The 11,637-nt window shown below is 37.6% G+C and overlaps 1 protein-coding gene across 1 annotated transcript; it reads left to right on the top strand.

Annotated features, from left to right (window-relative positions):
• The first annotated feature begins 804 nt into the window (after positions 1-804).
• Positions 805-10,023, top strand: pgm1 (phosphoglucomutase 1). Its single transcript, XM_015036197.1, has 11 exons — positions 805-1,166; positions 3,575-3,737; positions 3,855-3,998; positions 4,631-4,756; positions 4,862-5,052; positions 5,866-6,020; positions 6,111-6,226; positions 6,312-6,447; positions 6,958-7,141; positions 7,782-7,916; positions 9,812-10,023. Exons 1-11 carry the CDS (start codon positions 921-923, stop codon positions 9,899-9,901), a joined length of 1,686 nt encoding a protein of 561 aa, XP_014891683.1. The 5' UTR covers positions 805-920; the 3' UTR covers positions 9,902-10,023.
• Positions 10,024-11,637: the final 1,614 nt, after the last annotated feature.

Consider the following 11,637-nt stretch of genomic DNA (forward strand, 5'->3'; position numbering starts at 1 on the left):
GAAAAAAAAAATATAAAAAAAAGATATATATATATATATATATATATATATATATATATATATATATATATATATATATATATATATATATATATAATTGTACTTACTTAGTCAATTCATGACTTTGTCCTAAAAGGAGACACAGCTAAACACAGAATCACTGAACCAGGAGTACTTTCAATGGGAAAGAACAGGTGCACTGCAAAAACATTAAATCTTACCAAGTAGTTTTTCCAGTTTAGTGCAAACATAATATACTTGAAATTGACATAAATTACAAGTAACTTTTCAGCAATATATATGAGCTTATTTTAAGCAAATAATTATAGATAAAAGGTACTAGGTTCACTGACATATTTCTTTTCACTTACATCAGAAAATTTTAGTTAAGTTATATTTTACTTATTTCAAAAATATTTGCACAATCAACTGCACCAAAAGTACTTTGTAAGATGTGTTTTTGCGGTGTAAAAAAACTACATAGTTACTGGAGTGCATTGCTATTTCAGCAGCATTGTTGAAGAAATGCCGAAATCATTGGACCAGGGGTACTTTCAATAGAAAGAAAACAAGGAGACAGAACAGGAAAGTCTCATTATGACTGTATTTGGCAGAACTTACAATTTACATTTGTTTTACTACTAAATTGATGGTTGAGCCATAAAAAGTATCTTATGTTGCATTTGACTTTCATTTAACACGTGTTTTAAATCAATGTTAATTTAACCAATGAAAATGTTTAAGAGTTATCTCGCTGCTAGGTGTGAGGAAATCCTCCTCGGTCCCCTCTTGCCCTTTACACAGACAGGGCGGGTTTGTGTGTGAAGGGGGCGGGGTAGCTGCGTACGTGTAGCCGCTTTGCTCCTGCAGTCGCTCGGACCACTCTGCGGATCACACGGGCAGCTCTCTGGGTGTCAAAAATGGTGAAAATAACGACTGTCAAGACCAAACCCTACACGGACCAGAAGCCCGGGACGAGCGGGCTGAGGAAACGGGTGACGGTGTTCCAGCAGAACCAGCACTATGCGGAAAACTTCATCCAGAGCATTATCTCCGTCATCGACCCAGCCGAGCGACAGACTGCCACTCTGGTGGTGGGAGGAGATGGGAGGTTTTTCATGAAGGACGCGATTCAGCTCATCGTTCAGATTGCAGCAGCCAACGGGGTCAGTTGGAGAAAATAAATGGTGAAAACTGCTGCTGGTTGAATGTGTGGTGAGCTAATGTAGCAAGTCTGCTAGCAAGTGTAAATTTAGCTAGCTGTCAAGGTTGTTGGCTATTTAATTCTTGCACTCCACTGTATTTTCAATAGCTATGACACTACGTTACTTCATTTTGATTAATTGTAATGCTTATTGTATTTTATGTTGAAATATAGCTAATATTACCGGACTAAGAGTTTTGCAAGAGCAAAAAGTATGCTTCAGTTCAGTTAATAATAAGCTGATAATACGTGATGCAACTGGTGCTATCAAGCTGTCGATGGTCCCCTAAGGTTGCAAAATAACTGCAAGCCATTACAAGCTCTCTCCATTCGCTTGGTTGGAGCAACAACAGCATTCCTGCCTTCACTTGTCAGTCTCTAATTATTACACGAATTTCAGTTTAGTCTTCGTTTATGGAAAACTACCTGACTGTTTCAGAGCCCTTCATAGTGAACTACTCTTGTATGCCCTCCAAACCCTCTGTGTACTTTACCAACCACCTACATGACAGCAGAGGTCCTTCAGAAGAGGTGCAGAAGGGAACTGTATGGCAAGCACATGTAAGATATAATCAAACCTCAATCCGTTTTTAGTTTTTTATTTTTATTTTGACTGTTTATTTCGAAGATAGAGATAAGAAACAAACTAAATACAATTATCACAATTTACAAACTTAAGAAAAACTATCATGATGTTTACATGAATTTGATCCTTCTCCCCTCCCTCAGCAGTAGTTGCATAAAGTTGTCAGTGTTCCATTTACTATAAAGCAACGTGTATGTGTACTTGTGCATGAAAACAGACTATTTACTATAAGTGACAATACATTTGTGCAAACAGAGATGTGCAAATACCAACAAAAATGTTGTTTAAAATAGAAATATCATCAGATCTCATTGGATGTGCAGTAGAGTACCAGTCACCAATCCACCATAGGCTGAACCTACTATATGTCATAAAATGACATCAAACAACATTTATTACACTGAGAAATACAACTTGCCATTAAAATTCCAATAAATCAATGTAGATTGTGACAATAATGTCTCTATATATTTGATTTTATGTGATTTAAGATTGGATATTGATTGAGCTGCACCTTTAAGATTTTCCATCATTTTACACCACAAATTCTTTGGGACATCCAAATACCCTGAATATGTAGATTTATTGTTTCCCTTAAACATTCCTTTCCCACTCTATCACTGAAAACTATATATATAGTAAGCAATTGGCTTACTGTGACTGTGTAGCTCTAGTTCCACTGTATTGCTATTGAAAATGGCATATATGTGTGTGTGACATTATATTTCAAGTGTTTTAAAACTTCTTGAATTTGCCCCAATTTCAGATGTTTAGCATGAAACTTCCTTGTTGAAACCATTTTTTTTTTTGTATTATAATATTCAAAACAATATCCCAATGCGATTTTTCTTTTCTTTTGAAAGACACACGATTCAGACGTCCACAGTATTCATTTCAGTTGGGCGGAATTTAAATACTATTAAATAGTAAAATGGCTTGCCATATAAACCATTACCTTTGACATTTGCGCACTAACGCTGCAGCATTTTGCGGCTTTAAGGGTTGAAACGTTTTTGCTGACTTAATACCGAGTTCTCTCTTGCGTAGTTTTAAAAAAGATATACAACGCAATTGGAAAAAGAAGTAAAGATGTGTTTCCGTGTTGCTTCACAGAATAGTCAGAGGGATACTTCCGCGGGTAGGGGGCGTGACATGCGTGTAGCTAGTCGCGATGCTCTGCATAGGCCTGCAGCCTTGGAAGCTGCTGCGTCCTAAGCTGCAAATATGCATCACTGTTTGTGGTTTAAATTCGGACTTTAAGGCATTTAATCATCAGAGTCTTGTGTTGCAGAGCGGACAGTTTCAATGGAAAGCATAAAACTACCATTCAAGGCTCACAGTAATGGTTACAGTCTCCAGAATAGGTGACCTTATCTTTGCCTGATAGCAAGGCGATATGTGCAAAATCCGCCGGTATTTATGTCATATTTGGCATTTTTAGCAATTTGTGGTTGATGTTAGGAAATGACTTGTTGGGTAATGGTGATGTGGACTAAGCAGCAGAGAAAAGTTCAGATGTTTACACAAAACATACCAAGGCATCAGCATGAGCACAAGTTACTGAAAGTAGAATAGGTTGTGCTGTTTGTGATGATTACTAAACTGGATATGACCTAATGAATGTTCAAAATTACTTCAAAACAGGACATTAATAATATGCTAAAAGATTACTGTAGTTTGCAGCAACATATACTTACATGAATCTTCCATTGTATTTACTCAGTGCTTGGATCTGAGAACTTATCCAGACTGGGGTTAATCTGTGGATCTGCATTGTTTTGCAGATTAATCACCTTGTAATTGGTCAGAATGGCATAATGTCCACCCCAGCAGTCTCCTGTGTGATCCGCAAGATAAAGGCCGTGGGCGGCATCATCCTCACAGCCAGCCACAACCCAGGAGGCCCCAGTGGAGACTTTGGCATCAAGTACAACATTTCCAGTGGAGGTGAACAGAGATTAAAAACAATCACTGTGGAGAAGTGGTTATATTTTTCTGCAATTTATGCATAATTAACCCAGTGTTTCTGTAAATGATGGTTTTCTTCAAATTGTTTTTCTCCAGGACCTGCTCCCGAAGGCATCACAAATAAAATCTTTGAGATTAGCAAAGGCCTTCAGGAGTATCAGATCTGCCCTGAACTGAAAGTGGATCTGGCTACAATTGGGAAGCAGACCTTTGAAGTAGACACTTTTAAGCCCTTTACAGGTAAACTCTATCTTTAATGTGAAATTAATGGCAAGAAATTTTCATGAAATTCACATTTGCGTCATCAAATCTTTATTTCTAGCACAGCATTTAGACCAGGGGAGTGCCTGGTCCATTTAGACCATTTTTACTCTCAGGCTCACCAAATAAAACTTTAGAGCCACAAATTTCCCACATTTATGAAAAAATACACTATCATTTTAGATAAGTATCTACTATAAAAAATGTTCTGTCATTTTTAAAGAAACACATTTTTATTTCTGTTTTTAGGATTTCAAATAAAAATAAAAACAAAATTTAGCAAAAAGATGATGGATTTTTTTCTGTGGGATGGAAATTGATGTAAAAAAAACACATGGAGTTCAACCCAATCACTTGAAAAAACAGATAAAAAAACATATTACTTTTTGATTACTTTCTTTGTGGAAATTCAATGTGTGTATATATATATACATATATAGAAGGAATAAACAGAAAAACTGTTAAAAAAATATGCTGCAGGGTCGCAAGTTTCTCAACTCTGCTTTAGGCATTTGATTTAGTATTTATTTAATTTGAAATGTATTGATTCAAGCTGCTAATGTCCACATCTTCACAATTTCTGGTCTAAAATGCTCATATTTTGTCCTTAGTGGAGATTGTTGACTCCGTTGAAGCCTACGCTGAGATGTTAAGGGGCATCTTTGACTTTGCTGCACTGAAGGATCTTCTTTCTGGCTCTAACCACATTAATGTGAGACTGGATGCGATGCACGGAGGTATGAAGCCGCCATGAAACTCATATAAGGGTGTTGCACAGTTTTGCCTTGTATGAACAGATTACCTAGGGGGAGAACACATTTTTTGATGTGTTCTCCCCCTAGTGGTGGGTCCTTATATTAAGAAGATCGTCTGTGAAGAGCTGGGTTCTCCTGCCAACTCTGCGGTCAACTGCGTCCCCCAGGAGGACTTCGGTGGTCATCACCCTGACCCCAACTTGACCTACGCTGCTGACCTGGTCAACACCATGAAAAGTGGAGAGTATGATTTTGGAGCCGCCTTTGATGGAGATGGTGTAAGTTGCCACATGTTTTTGGGGGAATTACTTTTACAGCTTTAAATCTAGCAGAGTGTTTGGGTGTTGCGTCATTAGTTGATGATGTCAATGCTAGTAAAATAACTTTATTAAACACTGTTTTTATTGGGTTATATATTTATTTATGTTTTTGTCTTCTGTAGACTGGATTGATTTATCCAAATCATTGCTTCCATATTGTTTTCATCTCAGCCTTTATTCTTGACACTTATCTCATGTTTCATTAAATAAATAGAATTCATTACTACATTTTATGGCAATAAAAAGTAAAACGGTGCAGCGTATTTACTATGTTCATCATTATATTTCTCATGAGATTTCAAATCAGTTTAAAAATATGTATATTCAAACAATTCCTTACATTTTTTAAAAACTATTGATACATGTATTTGATACTTATATTTCTAGTTTTAGATTTCCTTCATGTTTAAATTAATTTTACAGATAAATATTTAACAGAAAAATTGTCAAATTGAAAGAAAAAGGAAGATTTGTCAATAAAATAATGTCTTGACAGAGTTATATAACTGTTTTTTTTTTTTTCATACTTATATTTTAATAAAGTTCAATCATGTTCAAGATTGTTCCAAACACTGATAAGCTGGATTTTATGAAGCAATGTTTTGAGTTTGGTTTTAATATTTTTACTGAAGGGAAAAGAGTAATAAAATGGAGGAGAAGGCAGCAGTCATCTGTCTAAATAATGCCATACTGACCAGAAGAGAACCGGCTGACATCCCAGTGAGTTTTACATGATGAACATTCACTCCTGATCTCTGGATTCCTGTTCAGGATCGAAACATGGTGCTGGGCAAACATGGCTTCTTTGTGAACCCTTCCGATTCTGTGGCTGTGATTGGTGCCAACATCACCTGCATCCCGTACTTCAAAAAGACCGGCGTCAAAGGCCTGGCCCGCAGCATGCCCACCAGTGGAGCTTTGGACAAGTAAAAGACAAACACATTCTATAAATGTTGATCTTAATTTTATGTCATAGATCCATTATGGGGTTTATTATGTGCTCCTATTTGTTCCAGTGTGGCCAAAGCCCTGAAGATGCAGCTGTATGAGACTCCAACAGGCTGGAAGTTCTTTGGGAACTTGATGGATGCTGGTAAACTCTCACTGTGTGGAGAGGAGAGCTTTGGCACTGGTGAGAGAAAGTCTGCCTCTCTTAGGAGAAAACACCTTTACCCATTTTCACACTCATCCACATCCTCTGTGTTTTACCCTTATAGGGTCGGATCATATCCGTGAGAAGGACGGCCTATGGGCCGTGCTAGCATGGTTGTCCATCTTGGCCAGCAGGAAGCAGAGTGTGGAAGAGATCATGAAGGATCACTGGCAAAAGTTTGGCAGGAACTTTTTCACAAGGTCAGACATATTACAAGCTTCAATTCTTTGTTTCTAAAAAAGTCATTAATGAAAGTTAGTTTTCTAGTTTGTTTTGTAGCACCGTGTGCTGGAAGAAGAGGGAACTGCAGCACACAACATTAAATTCTCTTCTTGACATTTTTTTAAATTTAGTTCCCCCCCTTTGTAGATATACACAGGATTCATACAGGTGATTGAAATCCTTGAAAATTAGGTGATTTCAAGGTTTGGAAAGTGCTTGATACTCAAACTGCACAGTATGGTTAAAAAAAAAAAAAAAAAAAAATGGCAATCTAACGTTTGATTAAAAACCTACATTTGGAGAACATTATTTACAGTTGAAGCCAGATATTTACAAACATCTTATTCTATTGGGAAAGTGTACAAACCCTTCATGTGAAAACTTTCCATTCCCGTCTCTTTCACTTATTGGAAAAGCATCATAACACATTAGCAACCATATTCTGCCTTTATTCCACTCTGTGTTTGTATCATATTCGCTTCATCTAGGTACGACTACGAGGAGGTCGACTCAGATGCCGCAAACAAGATGATGAAGGATCTGGAGACGCAGATGTCCGACACGTCGTTTGTTGGGAAGCAGTTCTCATCGGGCGACAAGACGTACGCGGTGGCCGTTGCTGACAACTTTGCCTACACCGACCCCGTGGATGGAAGCGTGTCCAAAAACCAGGTAGAAATTTTGTGGAACTGAATGTTCTCCTCATTTTCCTGCTGTTATTACAGGGCCTATTCAAAGTATTGACACCCCTCTAAAACATTCCTGATGTTGCCATGTTAGAACCACTTTATATTAAGTGCATGGTTTTCAAATAAAGAAAATGAAGTGTGATGGTAATTTGTAGTTAATCCTGCTTATTTAGTTTACAGCCTTCCCATGGCATAATGCTGCCAAGACCATGTTTTGCTGTTTATAATGTATGTTTTGCTTTCAGGGTGACTGCAGCATTTTCTTGCTGACCACAAAGTTTTATGTTGGTCTCATCAGACCAGGGCATAAGTGTTTTTTTTTTTTTGGGGTCACAAGTCTCAATAAAACACATTAAAGGTTGTAAGGCACCATGATGAAATGTGAAAAAGGTTCTCCTACTTGTGTCTCTGAGGTCATTTAATATTTTATACTGAACCTACATTTTTTGATATGACTTCTATTATTCAGAAATTGGCTTGACGTTGGATTAAGTCATCAGTTCAGTTTCGTAATCCCACCATGCATGTCCTGACTTCCACACCTGGACATGGTTTTCGTTCAGTATCTATCTTCCTTTATCAGTTTTGGCCCGTCTCTCGTTACCTCTCCTTTGCTCCCTCAGGGCCTCCGGATCATCTTCGCCGACGGTTCCAGGATCATTTTCCGTCTCAGCGGCACAGGCAGCGCGGGAGCAACCGTCCGGCTCTACATAGACAGCTACGAGAACGACGGCCAGAAAATCCTCCAGGATCCACAGGTCAGGACGTCCAGCAGTGATCTCAGCCGATAAGAAAATTAGAGGGAAAAGACGTATTAATTTCTTTGTTACAGCACCCTCCACCCAGAATCCAGCAGGAGTGCCAGAACTGGACTCCTCTGTGGTTTCTGCCAGCTCTCAGTGGGTGGAGGTCTTCAAAAAAACAAGCATGAGACATTTTATTCAACATGAGAGCTGATGATGATGGAGATGTTTGGCAAAGTTTCGAGTTCTGACAGCATATCAGGGCATGTAGGAAGAGAGAGAAACACGGCACACAGGGAAAAAAAAATAGAGAGCACATGTTCCAGCTGACACTTTATAAAGTGGTTCTGACTGGTGTGGACAGGGAGGTGATGCAGTACAAGAAGGAGAGAACGTGGAAAACAGTTCTTCCCCTGGATCCCCGTTTTTCCTTTGAGGTTATGGAGCGTGGATAAAGTGTTAAGCAGAAACACGCCGCTGCAGATTCTTAACTTGACAGGAAAATGTCCCCGGAGGAATGATTCAGTTGGCTGATCTTGCCAAGATGTGATTTGCAGACCCAAAAGGAAAAAAGGAGAAAGCAGTTTGTAAAAAAAAATAAAAAAAAAAAAAGAAAAAGAAAATCTAAATTCAGGATTTCATTTTCCCCACTGAGTAATCAAATATTACTTCCCAACTAAATATGGCCATTTATCTATTTGGGCTAATTCTTACTGGCAGCTTAAGATCGATAAATTCAGTTCTTCAACTTTTCAAATTAAAATTTTATTTTGAAATATATTCAATGATATACGAATTAAGTAGATTTTTACAGGGTTCATGTGGAGTCTTTTAAGTTTTCTGGAAAATTTCATTGATGCATTTTCCAGATCTGGAAAAGTATTGGAAAATATTTGTGCTTCCAGACTTGGTCAATCTTTGCATATCAGAATTGTTTGTTTTTATTTATGATTACTTTTCTTTTAACGTCTCAGACTGCTCGGGTTCTAGTTGGAGGTCTGTTCAAGCCCGACGGAAAAGCCACAGCTATCTCAGGTTTAGACAAGGGTCCACTTCGGCATCAAACTTCTCTCTGAACTTTAAATATGTATTTTAAAGCCAGTATAAAAGCCGTCATCGGTATATTTGTTCAAAAAACAGGATAATATTAAATTAAGTGCTGTTTTTCAACTTTTCCTTCACATTTTACACAATGAAAAAGAATTTATTCTTCCACCAGATGACGAGTAAATGAACACATTGTTGCAGATATGTTCATGTGTTAGTTTTTCTTTGTTTATGATGTCTGATGTATTGTGTTTTTATGGAAGGCATCAGACGAAATTCCGTTTTTATGGACAATAAAGTCTTTATCTTATCTTGATCCTTGTTATAACTTGGCACACAGTAATGTTTTTGCTCCAAGCATCAGAAATGGAAAGCAAAAAAAAAAAAATAATAACGTTTGCATCACAGAAAAACAGATAAATATAAAAAAAAATTATTCCAAAAGTGAAGGAAACTGATGAAGGAAAATTTATGCTGAGGTAAAGTGAAATTTGTTGGTCCAAACGGAAATGTAGCTTGGATGTCTGTCATTCTGTGTGGTGGTTGCACATTAACTTACTTTAAAGCTTTAGTTAAAACAGAGAAAATGTCAGTACTTTTACAGCAACACTGCCTTTAGAGTCATCTGAGTCTGCTACTGTAACACCTGTAAGACTATAAAATCACCACTAGATGTCACTACAGCCTACACACCATAAGAGGTAGTAAAATCTCAGTAAGCAATGGTGGGATTTTTTTCTTCTTTATATTTAGTATAACATAGCTTGGTCTCTCCTCTTCCAGTCGCCAAGACATTTTTTCTGGTTGCTAAACTGAACAGGAAGTCAGTTCCACTTACTTCCTTTTGCTGTGTCCGTGTCCAGGTGATGCTGGCCCCTCTGGTGGACATCGCCCTGAAGGTCTCCCAGCTCCAGGAACGGACCGGACGCTCCGGCCCCACTGTGATCACATGATTCAGCAACACAATACCTCCTCCCCTTTTGTGGGGTTGAGCTGCCCCTGAATGCTGTCACAGCCTTCCTAAAGCTAGAGATAGACTAAAAAAAAGGAAACACAGGATGAAAAGGAGAAAATACTTTGATTTATTCACTGCCTTCTTTTTGTATTAAGCCTCAGTGATGCATCAGGCTGTTTAGGTCTAACTGGGACAGTTAACTGTCCTAACACATTTCAGTCATCTGCCTGACCTAAGCGCACTGTTAGCATATGTTTCCACTTGTGATTACATAAAAAGAGCTCGCCTCGTTTCCTCTCTGGAAACGTATTTAGTCCAGGAAATGTTTTTGTTCAACTCTGATGCACAGCAAAATCATGTAAAGCAGATCCTGCTAAACTGAGCATAAATCAGCTTTTCTGGGCAGCCTTACCCCTTGTGTGGTCACTTCCCCCTGTGATGCTGTTGGGTCTTCCTTTTTCTGTGTTTGTCCAAGCTACCGACATCGCCTTTAAACGTGAGCCACAGCTGTAGTATAAAGAATTAACAAACCGGTCATGAATAAAAAGAGCCTTGCAGGAAAGAACAGTGGTCAGATTTGTTTTTTAGTGTTTTTCAGGGTGACCATTCTTTTGAGTTTACTGTTGGATCTTAGTAAATTAGAATATAATCAAAAAAATTAATCTGTAATATAGAATAAAAAAAATTAATGGATGATTCAATCTTAATTATTTGTAACAGAATAAAATATAGACCAATAAAGCTTGTCAGCAAAGTGTAGAAAAAATGTTTCTACCATGCTCTTCCTTCCACTTAACTTTCCTTTAACATGTTTGCATATAGTACTCTGTGAACGGCCAGCTGTTTTCTGGCTTACTCTTTTTATGCAGGGTGTAATTTACTACTAAGCAAAAGTCAGCTTATAATATAAGTATGTAATTTCTTTATTAAAATGTATATTTTTCATTGGTGTTATGGAATTCAGAGAATTATGAATTATGGTTTTTAATGAGCTGCAAACCTTACTTGTAAAAAATATGCAGGAGCTAGACATAGCTCCTAGTGTAATTAATATACATAATAATACTAAGTTATTGATATTCTAATTTCTGAAGATGCCCTGTTATATTTGGTCTGCTATACATTTATATGTCAACTTTCCTTTGAGAAATAATTTCCTGAACAAACCAGGATTAAAGCCCTGAACGTTCACAAGAGAAGATTGTGTTTAGTGCTGATAAGGAACTTTTCTTCTCTGAATTGAAAAATTACTGCAGATAAACGTAGACATCCTGTTGGACGAGGAGCGAGCCAAGTGCTTCAGTACCCCTCCAAAAACAATCCTGAAGAAGACAGAACATTATAAACATTATTCCTGTCCCTCCTCAATCTTTTTTTGTAAAGAGAGACACTGTATTTATAATCAAAAAATACAGTTATAAAGTTTCAGGATGTTGAGAATCCCTCAAGCTTTATCTAAGTTAAGCTGATGTTTTTTTTTTCTTTCCTTTTTTTGTAGGAGAATGTGAAATTTTAGAAGGCCAGCAACAATCCAAGAAGCAGCTTGGATCATTTTAGATTGAGGTGCTGGATTAGTTTAAGCCTTTTCCTCAAAGACCTCAGTTATTTTTGGAAAATTGGTCGCAATTTAGTTAATTTGACACTTGGGTGGAAAATCAGGTGAACCTTGGCAAGCAGGAGGATCGGTTCTCTTTTCTTGGATTGCAGAATGGAAAACTTGCCTCAGTCACACAT

The sequence above is a fragment of the Poecilia latipinna genome, unplaced genomic scaffold, assembly GCF_001443285.1.
Source record: "Poecilia latipinna isolate Pla-1442-1.1 unplaced genomic scaffold, P_latipinna-1.0 Scaffold359, whole genome shotgun sequence".
In the NCBI taxonomy this organism is placed as follows: Eukaryota; Metazoa; Chordata; class Actinopteri; order Cyprinodontiformes; family Poeciliidae; genus Poecilia; species Poecilia latipinna.

What these genes read in the sequence shown, in the direction of transcription:
- pgm1 (XM_015036197.1), top strand. Translation starts at nt 921, where the DNA reads ATGGTGAAAATAACGACTGTCAAGACCAAACCCTACACGGACCAGAAG. An exon ending in CCGCCTTTGATGGAGATGGT is followed by an intron (nt 5,053 to 5,865) that starts GTAAGTTGCCAC and finishes ATTCCTGTTCAG; the next exon opens with GATCGAAACATGGTGCTGGG. An exon ending in GGCAGGAACTTTTTCACAAG is followed by an intron (nt 6,448 to 6,957) that starts GTCAGACATATT and finishes CGCTTCATCTAG; the next exon opens with GTACGACTACGAGGAGGTCG.